At 39.1% G+C, this 20,276-nt stretch overlaps 1 protein-coding gene across 3 annotated transcripts in view; it reads right to left on the reverse strand.

Moving 5' to 3' along the window:
- LOC126247988 (transmembrane protein 183-like) overlaps nucleotides 1-18,098 on the reverse strand; it is a 253,217-nt gene extending 235,119 nt beyond the window's left edge. For 2 of the 3 annotated variants that reach the window (XR_007545395.1, XM_049948572.1), the window contains exon 1: nucleotides 17,866-18,098. Coding sequence is in view for 2 of the 3 variants with exons in the window: in XM_049948572.1 (XP_049804529.1) it covers nucleotides 17,866-18,022 (157 nt within the window). In the remaining variant the exon portion in view is untranslated. The remainder of the gene's footprint in view (nucleotides 1-17,865) is intronic. The other variant, XM_049948571.1, reaches the window with a different exon arrangement.
- Between the last annotated feature and the right edge of the window lie 2,178 nt (nucleotides 18,099-20,276).

Here is a 20,276-nt window from a genome sequence, read left to right on the forward strand (position 1 = left end):
GCAATGGCCCTAAGATGGATCCTTGTGGGACACCACATGTAATTTCTTCCCATTCTGATGATGACTGATGACTTGATTCACTAGTCCCTTGTACTGACACCCTTTGTTTCCTGTTAGCTAGGTATGACTTGAACCATTTTGCAGCACTGCCCGTGACACCATAGAATTCTAATTTATTTAAAAGGATGTTGTGGTTCACAAACAATCAAATGCCTTTGACAAATCACAGAAAATACCTGCTGCTTGTAATTTGTTATTTAATGAGTTAAGTACATTTTCACTGTAGGTGTAAATAGCCTTCTCGATATCAGAACCCTTCAGAAATCCAAACTGTGTTCTTGATAATACACTCCTGGAAATTGAAATAAGAACACCGTGAATTCATTGTCCCAGGAAGGGGAAACTTTATTGACACATTCCTGGGGTCAGATACATCACATGATCACACTGACAGAACCACAGGCACATAGACACAGGCAACAGAGCATGCACAATGTCGGCACTAGTACAGTGTATATCCACCTTTCGCAGCAATGCAGGCTGCTATTCTCCCATGGAGACGATCGTAGAGATGCTGGATGTAGTCCTGTGGAACGGCTTGCCATGCCATTTCCACCTGGCGCCTCAGTTGGACCAGCGTTCGTGCTGGACGTGCAGACCGCGTGAGACGACGCTTCATCCAGTCCCAAACATGCTCAATGGGGGACAGATCCGGAGATCTTGCTGGCCAGGGTAGTTGACTTACACCTTCTAGAGCACGTTGGGTGGCACGGGATACATGCGGACGTGCATTGTCCTGTTGGAACAGCAAGTTCCCTTGCCGGTCTAGGAATGGTAGAACGATGGGTTCGATGACGGTTTGGATGTACCGTGCACAATTCAGTGTCCCCTCGACGATCACCAGTGGTGTACGGCCAGTGTAGGAGATCGCTCCCCACACCATGATGCCGGGTGTTGGCCCTGTGTGCCTCTGTCGTATGCAGTCCTGATTGTGGCGCTCACCTGCACGGCGCCAAACACGCATACGACCATCATTGGCACCAAAGCAGAAGCGACTCTCATAGCTGAAGACGACACGTCTCCATTCGTCCCTCCATTCACGCCTGTCGCGACACCACTGGAGGCGGGCTGCACGATGTTGGGGCGTGAGCGGAAGACGGCCTAACGGTGTGCGGGACCGTAGCCCAGCTTCATGGAGACGGTTGCGAATGGTCCTCGCCGATACCCCAGGAGCAACAGTGTCCCTAATTTGCCGGGAAGTGGCGGTGCGGTCCCCTACGGCACTGCGTAGGATCCTACGGTCTTGGCGTGCATCCGTGCGTCGCTGCGGTCCGGTCCCAGGTCGACGGGCACGTGCACCTTCCGCCGACCACTGGCGACAACATCGATGTACTGTGGAGACCTCACGCCCCACGTGTTGAGCAATTCGGCAGTACGTCCACCCGGCCTCCCGCATGCCCACTATACGCCCTCGCTCAAAGTCCGTCAACTGCACATACGGTTCACGTCCACGCTGTCGCGGCATGCTACCAGTGTTAAAGACTGCGATGGAGCTCCGTATGCCACGGCAAACTGGCTGACACTGACGGCGGCGGTGCACAAATGCTGCGCAGCTAGCGCCATTCAACGGCCAACACCGCGGTTCCTGGTGTGTCCGCTGTGCCGTGCGTGTGATCATTGCTTGTACAGCCCTCTCGCAGTGTCCAGAGCAAGTATGGTGGGTCTGACACACCGGTGTCAATGTGTTCTTTTTTCCATTTCCAGGAGTGTATGTTATTTGTGGTCAGATGGTTGAGAAGCTGCCTGTACATTACTTTTTCTAAAATTTTTGAGAATGCTGGCAAAAGTGAAATCGGTCTGTAGTTTGATGGTATCTCTTTATCCCCTTTCTTGAATAGAGGCTTAACATCTGCATATTTTAGCCAGTCAGGAAATGTCCCAGTTATAATTGACTGGTTACACAAGTTTAGAATTGTACTAAACTCACAAGAACATGCCTTAATTAACTTTGTTGATATTTCATCGTAACCACTAGAATGCTTTGTTTTCAAAGACTTTATTATGGAAGTTATTTCTTTTGGTGAAGTGAGTGACATATTCATGTAGCTGAAGCTATTTGTAAAAGCTAGTTTCAGATATTCAAGGGCATTATTTACTGATCCTGACAATCCCAGTCTATCAGTAATGGATATAAAGTACTTGTTAAATAAATTTGCCACACTATGCCCATCGGTTACTAATGTGTCATCTACCCTTAATGCTATTTGCTCCTGTTCCTTTCTGGTTCTACCAGTCTCCTCTTTCACTATATCCCATATTGTTTTTATTTTGTTCCCTGACATTGCTATCTTCTTCTCGTAGTGCATTTGTTTAGATGTCTGAATTACTTTTTTTAATATTTTACAGTATTCCTTGTATTTAGCTAAATCATCAGTATTGGAGCTATTCTTGGTCGACAGATACATTTTCCTTTTTGTCTTACAGGAAATCTTTATTCCTTGTGTAATCCATGGTTTTATTATAGACTTCTGTTTAATTTGAGTAACTTTTAGAGGAAAACAGTTTTCAAACATGGTATTGACATTGTTCATGAATGTATTATATTTTTCATTCATGTCATGGGCACTATAAACTTCTTTCCAGTTCATATCTTTGAGCAGTTTTCTAAAACACTCAATTTTTGGTTGACTGACTACTCTCCTGTACTCAGACTTAGCAGTCTTGATAATCTGCTCAGAATTTACATCTAAAACAAGGAGCTGCATGTCATGATCTGATAGTCCATTTATTACAGGTTTTATGATATGGTTTTATTCCTTTGATTTGTCTATAAAAATGTTATCAATGGCTGTCCTTGAGGATTTAGTGATCCTAGTTGAGAAGTTTACAGTGTGAGTTAGATTGAAAGACGACATTACTAACTGCAGTAAATGTTTACTGGAAGATTGCATTAGAAAATCTGTATTAAAGTCACCAGCAATCAAAATTTCTTTGTTTCTTCCTGTTAAATAACCCAAAAGAGCTTCTAGATGATTTATGAATAGATTATCATTTCCTGCAGGTGCTCGGTAAATAGTTACTATTATACAGGATCTGTTATGGAACTCTGCATCTGTTGCACATGCTTCTAGATGCTGGTGTAGACAGAATTTATTAATGTCAATGTTCTTGAATTTATGGCAGTTTTAATAAATGTGGCAACTCCTCCTCCATCCATATCTACTCTGCAGAAGTAGGAAGGTAGCTTAAATCCTGAAATGTCTAACATATCTATGCCAGTGGTCACTTGATGTTAAGAAAGGCAGATTATGTCAATTTGGTTAGATGAATTCATTTCATCAATACAAATGAGTAGTTCATCAATTTTATTTCTGAGTCCCAGAATGTTCTGGTGTAATAAAGATAACTGATACTGCATACTAATGGGATTATAACTGCTTTGGCAAAGATGAACTGGCAGTTTCTGATTACTTTCTGTTAAACATTGTTTAAATGGAATCTGTATGCTAAAATCTGACTCCTGTTCATCTGTTTTCTCAAACAGTGTGCCTGCCAATCACTCTTAAAACTCGTTTTCTTTCCCCCTTCCCTATCCTAAAAAAAGCATTCCTCTGACACCTGTGACCACTGGTATTTTACCACTTGTGGCAGTGCCCCCCCCCCCCCCTTACGCTTTCTGCAATCAACCCAGACAGCTTTCCCTTCCCTTTCCTATTGAGGTGAAGGCCATGCCTAGTGCAGTCCCACCTATCGATAGCACCCACAGGAATCAAACCAATATGGGACCCTATATCCGTCCTAAGCAGCCACTCCAACTCCAAGTTCACCCTCCTGACGGAAGAGTTCAAATGAGGCCGATCATGGCGTCTCAACACAGAGACAAATCCCACACTCGTATGCTTCGTTGCTGATGCTATCTTCACCAGGTCACTCTCTATGGAATATTCAGAGTCTCTGTCAATGCTATTTCCCAGACCACCCACTATAACCACGGCATCCTCCTTTGTGAAATCTTTGCATAGAGAACCTACATCCTCTGTTACCTGACCCAGATCTGCACTAGGCTTGAAAAAGTTTGTGACCTGGTACTCTGGACCTAGATTTTCCTGCAGTAGTTGGTCAACACCTCTACCATGGGAGCTACCTAACAACAGAACTTTCTTTTTCTTTACAAATTTCCCTACCTTTTTCAAGTCCTTGAAAGCTTGTTGTGCCCTTTCTACAGCTTCAGCTTCTGACTGAGGCAACAAGTCAAATCTATTTTCAAGATTTATGACAAAGCTGTCTGATGCTCTCCTTTGCCTGTCCCCCCCCCCCCCCCCCATTACCTGTTGCCACTTCCCATCTCTGTTCACCCTTCTCCCTCTTTAACCTGTCCAGTTCCTCCCTTGCCTTGTCTAAGTCAGCTTGAAGAGATGCAATTTTCCCTTCCTGTTCCAGTGTTTTCCTGTCTCTACTGCAGATCCTACAGTACCACTGGCGAGCCTCATTTATGTCCCCATTTCCCACTCCACTACATTCGCCCCAATGAAAGAAACTACAGCACCCATCACACCACACCCCGGAACTAACGATCCTACGGCATGTCACACACTTCTCACCCATGGTAAAAACAGAAATCGTATAAACTGATTTAAGTACTGACTAAAACGTAAACAAAGGACCCTAGGAACTATTCAAGCAGATATAAATAAATTGAAAGATTACTGAATAAAAAAACTGGTAATTACATGTAAGTTTAAGTCACTGTTTACTTATGATACGCGCGCTTGAAATTAAGCCCAAAATCAGTGCTATAGGTGCGAGAAGGAAAATAAACTTCTTACCCCATTTAATCTTCTTTAACACTTCACTAACACTTCCACTAATGTAACAACACTTATATTTATACCCTCAGGAAACGTTTACCTATAAGTTTAATTCACTGCTTACTTACAATTCGCATGCGTGAAATTAGGCCTAGGATTCGTGCTACAGGTGTGAGAAGAAAAATACGCTTCTTACCCAGTTTAATCTTATTTTATACTTCACTAACACTCCAACTAATTTAACAACACTTAGATTATATTTATAACAACTGTAAACGTTTAAAAACAGCTTAATAACAACGTTTCTTATAATTATTTAATGCAGCAAATACTCTAAGAGTCCGCGTCGGCGGATTAGTTTCGGGGGAGGACCGAGCAATACAGGCTCCTAAAGAGATAGTGAGTGGCGCTCTTCAGAATAGGTAACTCTCTCAACACAAATATATGCTGAAGGTACAGGGTACAGGATCACGGCCGGGTGTGGAACATCGGAAACAAATGTCGGCCCTGCAATGGTCATAAACATATGTTTCTTGTCTTCCCAAACCTTAAGTCGGAAGAGGGTATATAAAAGGATATACCAAAATTATGGTCACAATGCAATCAAACCAACAACCAAGGCCTAATTCTCAATAATGATAGGTTAATTCTCAGACCTGTTGCGAATATAACTGTACGTATGTACAAAAAACTAGAAAAATATAATCAACAAAGCAACAAGCCCAGAATACAACAGCTGACGGCTGTCAGCTACCAGGTAAACCTGCTGCGGGTAAGACTATTAAATGCCGAGAATTATTTTGCCTTTTAAATATTAACATACATACGAGGTGCGGCTAGAAAAAAACCGGACTGATGCTGGAAAAAACATTTATTTACAATTTCATGTTATCTCCTCGGTCTCTACAGCTCTCCATACGAATTTTCCACTGTTCATAGCAATGCTGCAGATCATTTTCGGTAAGTCCATACATTACTTCCGTCGCTTTTTCTTTTACTGCTTCAACAGTCTCAAATCTAGTTCCTTTCAAAGCTGACTTGACTTTAGGGAAAAGAAAAAAAGTCACAGGGGGCCAAATCAGGTGAGTAGGGTGGATGATCTAAGATGGGAATGTTGTGTTTTGCCAAAAATGTCTTCACTGACAACGCACTGTGAGCTGGGGCATTGTCTTGGTGAAGGATCCATGACTTTTTTCTCCACAAATCGTTCCGTTTTCTCCGTACTCGCTCACGTAGGGTAGCCAGGACGCTAACTTAGTAATGCTGATTCACTGTTTGTCCCTCTGGTACCCAATCAATGTGCACAATCCCTTTGATGTCAAAAAAAAACAATCATCATTGCCTTGAATTTCGATTTTGACATTCGTTTTTTTTTTTGTCGTGGAGAACCAGGAGTTTTCCAATGCATCGATGGCGTTTAGTTTCGGGATCGTAAGTAAAAAACCACGATTCATCGCAAGTAATAACATTTTGTAAGAAGGTGGGATCACTTTCAATGTTTTCCAGGATGTCAGAACAAATCATTCTTCGGCGTTCCTTCTGTTCAATTGTGAGACACTTTGGAACCATTTTTGAACACACTTTGTTCATGTTGAAACTTTCATGAAGAATCTGCCTAACACTTTCCTTGTCAACTCCTGTTAACTCAGACACTGCTCTGATTGTTAAACGGCGATCTTGTCGAACAAGTTTACCGATTTTTTCAATGTTTGCATCAGTTTTTGCTGACAATGGTCTGCCAGTGCAAGTGTCATCACTGGTGTCTTCGCGGCCATCTTTAAATCGTTTAAACCACTCAAACACTTGTGTTCGCGATAAACAATCATCGCCGTTCACTTGTTGTAACATTACAAACGTTTCACTCGCAGATTTTCCTAGTTTGAAACAAAATTTGATGTTAACACGCTGTTCTTTCTGTACACTCAACATTTTCCGACGCACAGACAAAACGTCAACTACTTAAAACAGACACCACGGGCAGACTGAGTGCAGGAGGCAGATGAAACTCTAGCAGTAGGCGGAGCGAGAGTCACGTGAAAGGCCACGCGACTTTCAGCCTTATTGCATTCGTTTTATTGTTTCACCAGTACTAGTCCGGTGTTTTTCTTGCCACACCTCGTACATGAAGGACTACAACAAGATAATCATTTAAGCAACAAGTAGCAGGTGTTACTGACAACAGTAATACTTAGTCGCCAGACCTGCTGCAACCCAGCATATACATACATTAAAAATAAGGAAGTTTAAACAGCAAGACCTATATTATCTTGCTGACAACACTAATAATCAGTCACCCGACCTGCTGTGACCCAACATATACATACATAAAAGGGGCTTAAACAGCAGCATATATCTGTTTTAAAAAACTAAAACCATGTAATCAACCGAGTCACAGGCCCAGAGTACAACTGCTAGTGGCCATAAAACATTTGGTAATAACAGTATTTTTAACTGTACGCTGATTGAGCACTTAACGGCGCTCTATCAAAAGGCTCCTGTTGTTGCTCGACATTAAACAAATTGCCATTCAACAGTGCACATTAACAACAACAGAAATATCAACGGCACCCTGTCGAAAAGTAGTAATCTTGCCAACAGTAATTAATAATCACAGAGCAATGACGTATTTGGTTATAACAGTAACTTCAACTGTATGATCACTGAACGCTCAACATCACTCTGTCGAAAGGGTCCGCTTGTTGCTTGCCGTTAAACAAATTGTTGTTCAACGGTGCATGTTAACAACAACAGGAAAATTCGAGGAACACTACAAGAAAGCCACAACACAAATCCGCAAGCTGCAAACTTGCAGATCAAGTTGACAATATACAATTTAACGGTGAAACACACACACATGCTACCACAAGCAGATTCAAACTGTCAAACAGAGAGCATCGCTCTACCAAGATGCAATCTCGCCAGTGCACCCTTGTGGGCAGCAAAATAAATAGCAAACAACCGGCACATGCTAGCAACCAAGAGTCTAGTCTGTGTGAGGCAGCTTTGAATACCAACGGCCACAGTTTCACAGACCAGCAGCCACCTTTTAAACCACCACATCCTCTTTAAGGGGAGGGGGGGGGGGGGCTACAATGTATAAGGAACAAGCAATCTTACCACAAGAAGCTGGGAACTCGATAATACAAATGGCAGAATATCATGCCTCCCAGCACATCGACTCACCACCCTTCTGGATGAGTCGCAACACAAACCGCGAAGAGGCGTGGCTTCCACCTCAAAGCAGCTCACCATACGATACAATCCCACTCGCGAAATGCAGCCATGCACGCGGGCCACCTACCACAAAACGCCCATACGCTAGCACGTCCTCTCTCTCCGAAAGCCACCAGCGATCACATGCTAATCACTGTAACCCCCACTGGTGATGCACCAAAGGAAGGAGAGCACAGCTCATCTTATACACAATCAAGTAGATTCTTAAGTTTTGTAGAATATAAATGGGTAGACAGAATTCAGAACACTACACTGGAAGTCTTAACAGTCAGACATATCAAGTACCTCAATGAGAACACTACCTGCCTCGACAGTAGAGGTCACTAAAACACACTTGAGCAGTGGAGTACAGTTTCTTATCAGCGGACATTGTTAGTTTTCTGGGTTCAGTTCCAACCCTTTAAAAACTGTCTATGGAGTGAGGGCACATGACACTGTTGATCGTAATCCATCTCTTAGATGTGGATGTTAAGCTCTGTGGCCATCCTGGTACTAATCAACAGGTGCAGTGCTGGTACCAGGTTTCGCCTTCTCCCTTGTCTCTTATTGTTATCCACAATGCAAACATGACACTGCTCGGTAAATACACTCAAAAGTCAACACAGTCACCTACATCAGACCGGTACACTTAATACAACCGTCACATTTCATACTTCCTTCCCAATTAGGTGGCTGAACACCAGTCAGAGTCTACCAACCAACAAGGCCCTGTAACTTTACTTATTTTAATTACTAAGGAGTATCAGGGTAAGCGGGAAGTATATGAACAGAACCCTACAGATGACATACAATAACCTACTTTTCAGAGAATGATCACTGGGAAAACCCTGCAAAAGATGGCACGACTATGCCATGGAGAGAATGAGAATAATAATAATAAAAATAATAAAATCAATTCACTAAAATCATTCTGAAAGTACCTGGATGAATAAGAAAGATGAGATACAGTTAGAAGTTATGTGCTTGCCTCAACTTCAATCAATAGGTGTTGTTATACCAAGGTTTAGTCTATGAATGACTGTACTAGTTGTGGTTGGCTGGTTTCAAAAATAATTTGCACACATTTCAATACACTGACACATTGCATGTTGGCTCTTGTGTTGGGATCTTTGGTCACCATTTAAAAATTTTTCTGGTGATTCACCAACACAACTGGTTGGTATTGTCAGAGGTTCACTCTCCACTGCTAGCGGTGGACTGAAATAGAGCCCATGGCCGGAGGTTATATGCACCTGTCACATCAATATCTGATTGCTTTTCCTCGGTTATTATCCCTGTGGTTCTCGCTTTGTTAGATGCAATGGTCATTCCCTGCAGGACAGGAATCCAGGCTCTTCTTTCTTGTTACAACTACTGTCATATTTATGAATTTCTATGGCTTCCCCAAAACACAGGCAACAGAAATTCACAAACATGTCAAAAGTTTTAACAAGAAAGAATGTTTCGAGGTAAATGGATCCTGGATCCCCTCGTTGCTGCAGACAACCGCTGCAGGAATGAGGGGAGAACCACGCAGAAAAATCCTCCCAAGTGGCTGCAAAAGCCCCAACAATTTTATTGGCTTATTCAATACTCCACTGAATCATTAAAAATGCAACCATCTTTCACAAAGTAATGATTTTTACAACTTTTGTGTCTGAAATCAATTGATAAGGCTTGCATCTCAGTTTTGGAATAATCTCATTACTTCTAGCCCTCAAGTTTTATAATGCCACTTATGTCTGTTCCTACCTATTCCAGTTGCAAATCATGTGTAGGAAGAATAACTGCTGGTAAGCCTCAACTTGAGATCAAATCTCTCCAATTTTAACTCCGTGTTCTTTTCACAAGCTATACGTAAGAGGAAGCAGTATTATGTTTGATTCTTCTATGAATACATGCTCTAGAGATTTTCCAGTAAACCAGATTATGATGCAAAATGCCGCTTTTGTAGTGTTGGTCACTGGAGATGGATGCACATCTTGACACTTGCACACTTACAATACAAACCTGTCATAAAATAAGCTGCATTTTGTAACTTCTCAATTAACTTTATCATTTCTACTTGGTAAGGGCACTAAACTGAGGGGCAATTGGCCAAAAAAGGGTTTTATACCCACTTTGTGGGTAGACTATGCATTTTGAAGGATTTTCCAATGAGTATCAGTCTTGTACCTGCCTTTCCCACAATTACGTTTATGTAATCGTTTCACCTTCATTCAATTTGTACACATGTTCCCAGCAAGTGTTTGTCAACAGTGCAATGATATAACAATGGGTTTTTCTGCATATATGTCCACAATACATTGTATTCCTTTATGCTGAGGGACACTTCCTCTACCTCAAACATCTTCCTGTACTTTTCTACAATTTTCTCGTGTTGAAAATTACTTACAACAGCACACAAGAACAGCTCCATGGCATTTCTGACTTTATCAAACAGGTTAATTAATACACCAGGTGGTTATTATTAAAATGCATCTACTCACACGGGGCCGGTGTCATCTAATTATAATAAGCCAATGAAATTTGGTAGACTGTCTAATGCAATAATGTGCAACTGATTTAAGATAGAAAAAAATTAATTCCAATTTTGGCCAAAAAGTGCAGATCTAGCACTGTGAAAGCAAGAAAGATGTATAGAAATCTTTCCGTACATCATGGATTAGGAACAGGACATGGACAGAAATGGTAAAACAAGTGAGAAAGGCATAATGTTGATTTTATTATTATCCGGTGATTACACAATTTGTCCAATATGAGCACCAGAGATGTTGACAAGATGCTGTACAGCACCAGAATTGTGCTCGATGGCCAAAATTGGAACTAATTTTGTTTTCAGTGTAAATCAGTTCTGTATTAAAGCATTAGCATATCTACCAAGTTTCGCTGCAGTACAATAATTACAGCCCACCCTGGACTCTGTGAGTAGCTGCACTTTAATTATAACCATCAACTATTATCAACAGTATTTGTCTCATGATACACCCAAAGCTATTTTTACATCTGAAGATTTCTTGCCATTAAAAGCTACCTGCTGTGTTCTACTTGCAACTCTTCGGTCTACTCATAGAGCTCAGCCATGCAGTTCACAGTGGCTTGCACAGTTCACTATGAGTTACAGTGTCTCTAACGCATTGTGGAAGTCAATGAACACAGAAACACCCTGTGTGCGGGAAGCTACTGCCTTCTGGGTCTCTTTGATGAACAGAGCATTATGAGTATTACACAAATTGTTGTTTGTGGAATTCATGTTTATCCATACAGAGGTGGTTTCTCAACTTCATGTTATTTGGTCTGGTAATTTTCTGTGTATAATGCTTGCAATAACTTTCTTGATAAGCAGTTTAATATTTAATGTTTCTAATTTCATCAGATATATTCAATGGCGTTTTCAAAATATAATAAAACAGTCTAGGTGACTTAAAAAAAAAAAAAAAAAAAAACAGTGTTCATTTTCAATCAATGGCTGATCACCTTCAGTCCGTTACATACTCCTTGCTGTCTGCTGCAGCTGCTGGCATGGAGTGCTGACTGCTCTAGGCTGGTGTAAAGAACAACTGCTACATGCTACTTTGTAGAAGCTGTGGACCAGTATTATAAGACAACAACATATCAATTTTGAATCCAGAGATTTTCGATAATCAGTGGAATGATTTTTGACCTAAGAGTATGTCAAAATAGCTATTCACTGTCTTCACAAAAATGACTGTGTCATTCAGGCAGCAAAAATATATCCATGTAAAGTATCACCGCAGGATGGCTGTTGTGCATTTAATAGCCCTAAGTTTCTGACCAATTATATCCCAGGCATGTTTGATATGTGACACATCAAACATGTGCAGAAAAAAGCTGTGGCTCTTATTGTAGAACTGAACTGGGACTTACCCACAAATATTAAACATTACCACTCAGCACACAATGACTGTTCATATGATCATTGTTGACCAACTTCCATCTGCATGTGACTAACACAAATCTACTCCAGTCCACAATAACAGCCATTACCTTATTACTATCAAGAGTGGCACTGCCCTACAAGAACTTCATTATTTTTAATCTCTCTTTAGGCATAACTTCAAATCTTATGCTTGAGAAAGGCACACAAGATAAAACTGCAAAAGTACAATAAAAACAGTTACAGCTAAAAGAGAAAAAGTTATTTAAAGAAATATAGAGGCTGTTAAACTGTATTGAAAGAAGTCCACACTTCTTGCAATGCTCTAGTGCCACATCTACACTATGGAGAAAGCTGCACAGTCTGTTATGGTCATATAGGAGGGAAATGAGGTCATTATATGGAAAACATACTCAAATCAGACAAGGAGCAGCATGAAAACTGACCATGTCATTTTGAAAGGAACCATCCCGGCATGGTAAACTATTTTTAAAACCACAGTGAACCTAAATCTGAATGATCAAATGGGGATTAGAGCTACACGCCCTCCAAATGAGAAATTTGTTCCTTTGCCACCTCACCTCTCTGCTCAGCATGCAGACAAGACAATAATTCATCATGATCGATTCCATGGGAATGATTGTGCCCCATGACCATGATGTAATCCATGACAGAAAGAAGGGTATCACAGACCAAAAACAAAGAAATCTCCTAAAACACCCACTCATGACCTTCACTGACATATCCATACCTAACTAAAAAGCAATAAAAAATTACACTTCTTTTCACACAACAAACACCAAATTAATCAGACCTAAAAAATGCCAAAAACACAAACAAAACATAGTAACTCACTGAAAACACTACCACAACCCACATTGTCACACATACCTGACATCTACAAACACAACCAACTCAGAAACACCATGCTGTAGTGACATCACACACCACAGCACCATTACATCACGAGTCAAAGCAGACTGATGGAATCGCATGGTTCCGTTGACCCATCAACTTTTGAAACCAGTGTCTTAGCTGCACAGCAAATGTGACAGTAAAATGTTTGTAAGACATTTATAACCCAATTTCAAGAAACATAAATGGCATACAATGATTTAAGAATTATACTGCATAATATAAAATCAATAAATCCAGGAAAGACAGCTTAGATTTTCAGTTATAGCAATTGTACTGGTTTGGTACATGGTCAGAACATTACTACATAGGAATGGATTTGCTAGGTTGAATGTGTACCTTGTGGGTCTTCACCTTCTGCCAAGAACGCAGCTTTGAAAAAGCTCCTAAAAATGGGTGCTTATCATTTTCAGTTATTCCTTCAGCAAGAAAACACAAGATGATTTCTGATGACAAAAAAAATCTCCATCTGCTCCAGTAAATCGAAAAATCTACCTTTCTTGGACCTATGAAACAATTTTAATTGTGAGGTCAGATCCGGAACCCCGTGTCTGCTATCAATCAGGTGGGCGGCAAAATTAGATTTATCAGCCACATCCCTTCTTTCTAGCATCACATGCTCACGGAATCTGGCCTCAAACTGTCTGCCAGTTTGGCCCACATAACAGGCGTTACAGTCTGAACACTCCAATCTGTATACACCTGTTGGTGAAAATTGTGAGTTTTTTGTATATTATGCAATAATAAATGCCAAGGACTGTTCACAGTCAAAAAAGATACAGTAACTTTATACTTCTTAAAAACTCATGCCACACTCGTGCTAAAAATACCACAGTAAAAAGACATAACCAATTTCTTATCCTTATCTTTTACAGTGTTGTTCACATTTGGTGTTGTATTTCATTCCATTTTTCTTGCAATTTCGTTGTAAATATTAGCTACATATTGCTGTGGATTATTATTACTTTTTTCAATGTATCTAATAATGTTTAATCCTGATTTGCATTCAATTTTTGATAGTGATAATTTAAAAAGTCTGAGAAAAACCTAAAACACCATCTGTACAGGTGTCCTTCTGGAAATACCAATGGTACATTTCCCACTTTCATTGCTAATTTTTAAATCTAGCAAATCTATAGGATTATTACCTATTTCACTTGTGTACTTTATTTTGTCATGCAAATTATTAAACTGTGTAACAGTTTTATTAATATCATCAGTATCTTTCATTAGAAAAAGCATATCATCTACGAATCTGAAGTAATAAACAGTTTTAAGTGCCAAGTCAGGATTTTCATGAAAAAAGTATTTTCTAGATGTTTAATGAAAATGCCTGTTAATAATGCAGAAATTGAATGCCACATACTTAACCCATCTTTTAGGAGGTATACTTCCTTTCTGAATATAAAATATTACACCTCAGGATTAGGGACAGCAGGCCAATAATGTTGTCAATCTCGTCCCTAGACAAATTGTTCTGTGCAATTAAATCTACCTTAATGATTTCAACCGCAGTCTCAACTGGTATATTTTTGTTAAATATGTTCCACTATACAAATTGCATCTCTGTTATACTATTAGCCAAGTCATAACTGTTTTTTACTAACTACTGGTTATTGTTTTGGTATTTCTTTAATAAAGGCACTTTGCACTATACGTTTTACCATCAATGTATGCCATTTTTGTTACTTGAAATTGGTATATAAGCATCTTATAAACACTTCACTGTGTACGTCACATTCACTATGCAGCTAAGACACATTTCAAAATTTCATCACATAGTATATACATACACATACAGTGGTGTGATTATGGTTTACATTTAGACTATACAATTTAGTAAAGAATGCTAAATTATAACTTTTACAGCAATTTGATAATCCTGGTTCAATGTTTTATGGAAACAAAGTTTAACATTCTGATGTACTTCATGATTAGTGATCCAGTGTAATGTAACACTTGTCGTAATGATTTTTTACTTATATACAAATGTATTTGAATTCACTGTATTTTTATGTATATAAATGTTTTATCTTAAATGATTTTTTTACATATGAGCAATGAAAATACAGAGTGTTAACTATCCAGTATGGTGTGACAAACACTTTTTAAATATTTTTTGGAATTACGTGCCTCCAGACGAAATTGTATTTTATTATAATTAACATTTGAATTCTCTGTATTTTTATCTATTTTTTTATCTTAACCCAGTCTTTTACATGAGGGCAAGAAATAAGGTCGTAGGTTATCCAGCATGACGTAAGCCAACATTATCTGTATGGATCTGTAAACAGCAGCCTCAGTTGGACAAACGCTTGTACATGCCTAAAATTGGAATATGTGTTGTCATAATTATGTTCAATCCACGTGACTACATACTGTGGTATGTAATTGTGGAATTTTAATTGTACACAACTTTGACATAGTATTTGATAAATGCACTGTTTCTAAGTTCGATTGTTGTATTATTTGCATTTATAGCACTGATGGTAGCTGCACACAGATCATTGCCATAAGAAAAAAGTTATATGCAATAGAAAGGACCTAGGAAAGAATGGGGATTGAACCCTGAACTGCTGGATTTGTACCCCGGCATTAGCACATAATCGGCACCCACACATTTTAATTGGATAGCTACTTTAATTCTATTAGTAAGTAACATAACTGTTACATGTTTTTAATTTTTATTTCAACTAACTCAAAACATGTGTTAGTAGGCTGAACATCAAGATCCATTACGACACTGAATTAGTAACAGCACCAATGTCCCTAATGACTGGAAGCAAAATGACTGAAAAAAAAATTATTGCTATGACAAGAGGAAGACCTCAGACATGGCGAACTGATTTGATCCATGTCTGACAGATCACTTGTGTACCACCTAACATTAAGGACTAAAAAATATATCAGCTATTGATTCATTACACACACACACACCCCTTTTTCGAGAAAATCACCCCAAAAGTTCCACGATGTGCAATTAACTGAGAAGTGACAGGATCAATAGACAACTGGGCATTTTTTATCATATTATATGGGGGTCCAAAAATACATATTTTCTGAGAAATCAAAAAAAGAAACTTATGACTGACACAAATCCATAAAGTTAATGCCCTTACACAAAAACACCAAAGACCAAGCAACCAAGACATTTAGCTGGGCAGCACAGAACCTACACTCTATTACTACACAAATTCCATAATTTTCTAATGTATTTTTCTCTGTATTGACACTGGTGAGAGTACAAGGGACAATAAAGTAAACAAATCATTAAGGACTAATAACAAAATAGGTAAATAAATTTCTCAAACAACCTGGATTAGCAAAGAATTAAAATTTTAAAGGTAGCTGTTTCACAATCGATCCTTTACACACTCTGTTCCATATCTTCACATTCCTTTGAACAACTAGAACACATACTATACAAACATTAAAAGCAAATACACTCACTACACCAAGAACATCAAACAACTGCAATCTTCAAACAACTACATCTTGTTCCTTCTCAAGATTAATCAGAAAACAGACTTCATTTACTTTCAAAAATATTTCTTTTCCCCCCAACTAATTTCGCATGTACCATGGTTATGATAACAGTACCTGAAAAATTGTTGCTGAAAGTTGATCAAGAATGATGCAATGAATAGTTAATTCTCATACAATTATTTACATCAATGACAACTCTCTGTTTTATGGTACCAATGAGGAGAATGTAACATTTTCCAATACATGGAATATCTGAGGTAACTAAATATTTTAGTAAGCATGGTCTAAAAGTAGCCAACTCACACCGCAGAAGTATAGGAGATATTTGCGGAACTGGGTACACAGACAATACGGGGTGAGCACTTGGATGGCGATCTTTGATAGGAAAACCACATTGTGTATGCAGGAAAATAAGCAGTGAAAATAAGCAGTAGCTTAACCATCTGTCCAAAGCTGTATACAATAAAACGATAAAAACAGGATAATTTTCCCGTTTATAAGTTATGGAATACATGTGAGGGGCTGTGCCACTGATGTGTACATAAACAGACGACTGGTGCTAGAAAAAAGTTGTTATACAGGGAAACCTGTCACATTGGCCTTTTCAAAACTAAATCTGTCACTATAACTAAATCTGTCACTATATATATATATATATATATATATATATATATATATATATCACACTTTCTGTACGCCACCAGGGTGCCAAACCCATATTTTATAACGTACATAGTCACAATGCAAGAAACAAAAAAATTATTTCAGGCAAAGCGCAAAATTAAAAGTAACAGACAACTGTCCATATACCAGTGGCTTCATGTGTTACAACAAACTCCGAGAGTCAATAACCCATATACTGGGCATGGACTTAACACAAATTTTAAAAAATTTCCTGTAAATCAGCATCTGTATTTATTGAAAGAACTCGAAACTGTGTATATTACATATTAAAGTTTGTAATTAAATACGAAATGCATTAAACCTCTGTACATTAATATTTATGTACTATACCTCTGTAACAATATGACGTTTGCGAAAGTCACCATTTGATGACTACATGCAAAAAGAGATAGGCCTATAAATAAATAGATAAATAAAAATAAACAAGCGTTCCCCTTCGAACAATTGTTATGGGAACATAAACTTCAATTGCTGTCCCAAATCATTCACTTTCGTAGATAGATGGATGAACAGGTTATATTCTATACATTGCTGCTAAACCATCGTAAATATTAAGACTCCATATTTTATTGATAGGAACACGTAATTTGTAAGCTATGCATTAATTACAATTATTATGGCTTCACAGGTATGTTACGTAGCAAATTAAGTACAAACTGTCGTGTTTTACACCATACTACAATCGTAAATTTTACGAAGGTTTAGTAATCTGGGTTAAATACCTCGCTCATATTCCATAATCTTTATCACATACATATCGGTACTGTGTTGTTTCAACAAACCACTCACTTCTTACATAGTCGTTACGTTATTCTAACGCCTAAGTCCGTCGGGTATTTGGACTTGCAATACGGTACTTACCTAATGGACAATCTTGTAGTGGTGGATCTTGCCATTTCTCCAAATCCATGTCAAGGGGCTCATCTATTACTGGTTCATCTCGGGCCCGTTTATTCAAACTCATGTCGAGGGGCTCACGTTTCTCAGACTCTTCCTGTAGCCGTTTACTTATATTCATATCATGGCCGCGACTGCCACCGCAAGCCTGGTAATCCCAACTATGGCGATTGCGCCTACACTGCGCCTGCGCGCTTTATGGTTGCGAACGATTGTATGATCTATGGTGGCATTAAATTTAACGGAGAGGCACTGACGCTACAACTGTGAAGCCAGTGGCTATAGCGTATAAATTTCTACGGGGTGAACATTCAGATGCGCAGGACGAGAATTCTGTCCGCAGCATCTCTTGCAGCTTAAGTCACTTGATTTTGGGACGGCACGTGTTAGCCCGTATAGCGCTTAGTGTACGTTGAGTGTCATTACTTCGTTTGACAGATAAATCACCTTCAGTAGTACCGTGAAACTTCGTGTATGCGTTTCACAGAATTATTAATAATTTGATACCAGAACGTGAAGTTGCCTTAAAGATGTGAAGAGCAGTGGTATCGTACTTACTAGCCATAGTATCATAACTCAAATTCAGCTTCATTTACGTTTTTTTTCGGTAAAGGATAAGAAGTGAAAATCAACATTTCTTTCTTTTTTTTACCTATTCATGTTGTCGAATCTCTGTTCTAATTAATTACGTACAATCACACTGTAGACGGCGTCGAAGTGTCACGAAAAAACAGCGCATTTCGGACTACGAAATTGTTACAGTAAATATGGCAAGCGATTTGCACCACCTGCTTGTCCATTACTATTTTCAATTTTCTTTATTTACCCTTTACTTTTTATAGGCAATTAAAATATCTATGACATTTTCCCGCCATTTCATCAGAAAAGTAAAACCATACACCATGCACAAAAAGAAATAAAAAACACAGTATAAATGGTCCAATTTTGGAGTAGTGAGCGAAGTGACAGCAAACAATATTTTTTTTAGGTTTTCTGTTGCACTGATTCATATTGTCAAATCTTTTCTAATTAACTATGTTATAATGGTACTGCATAGGAAACTGTCTCATACAGACATACTTAGGTACACACAAGGGTTTGAGAACTTGCATAAATTGGAGGAAATTAATAAGACTGTTATACGTAAATTTTATCTGCATATGATCTGAGCACCAGTATGTGTACAGTGTGACTGACAATTTACTTAAACACACTTGCAAATTTACCTAGCCCATCATGTGGTCATAAAAACACAGATATTATCTCTACAACACCGTGAATCAATATTTTTCGACATGTAAAGTGCATCATATCAGTATAACATTTAAAATTATGTATTTGTGATACATATGTATGAAACACACCTGGTCCTCCTTTTGCATACTTCTCTTTACATCCATAACAATGGCAGCACTACATCACAGCTGTTACTAAAAGTCAGATGTGCAGAAACGTATGCAAAACCAGGCAAATTCGTGTAATATTCAAGTTTCGCTATTTCTGCATATTGCAGACAAGAAGCGTTGTCTCATTAACGTGACTCTCCCGGTTTGATTAGGATATGCGCAGCAAGCTATGGTCACTCCATAGATGTGCATACTCTGTGTCAGTGGCCAACGGTAAATACAGGCCTGAGTGCAAGGTCTGTGTGCCGTCAGTAATGTAGTGTTAATACCTAGCCAACATACATGAATGCTTTGTCAGTGGCTTCATCAAACACCTTTGACCAAGCTACTGCACTGGAGTTATTACACGATCGTAAAATTTTTCGTCATAGGTGTTCAAGAATGGATGCCTGATAGTTAACAACAGCATATGTTTGCGATGAGTGCGTGGCTCGAAAAGAAAATGAAATGGAAATGACTGTGGGTGAAACCGTGTATAGCGAGAGGAGAAGCTCGAAGTGTTCACCAGAATTGGCGTCGTGAGCTACAGTGCAAGACCCTAAAGAACAAAGAAAATTATTTGAGAATGAGTGAACAAACAATTTAATTTGCCCTCGTGAAAGTAGCCCCTCATATTTGGAAATGCAACACTCATTTAAGAAATGCCATTTCTTAATTTTATTCATCGTAATCGATGTTTTTGGAAAGCCTGCAACTGCGTCATTCATGATTTAAATAATGAAACATTCCAGAAACATGTGAACAAAGATACAGGGTGGGGAAGATAAAAGTGCCCCAGACAAGTGGATACGATTGGACATGAATGTATGTTTATAACCACACCCCGTGATGAGCATACCACGTGTATGCCCATCATGTAATCCACACCAGTTCCTTGGAGCACATTTGCATAAACTGCACACCTGACAGAGTTGTTAGCAGAGATGACTCTGCTCACGGCTCTAGCTGGTCACCCATGTCACCTGATCA

Source organism: Schistocerca nitens, chromosome 3 (assembly GCF_023898315.1).
Source record: "Schistocerca nitens isolate TAMUIC-IGC-003100 chromosome 3, iqSchNite1.1, whole genome shotgun sequence".
In the NCBI taxonomy this organism is placed as follows: domain Eukaryota; kingdom Metazoa; phylum Arthropoda; class Insecta; order Orthoptera; family Acrididae; genus Schistocerca; species Schistocerca nitens.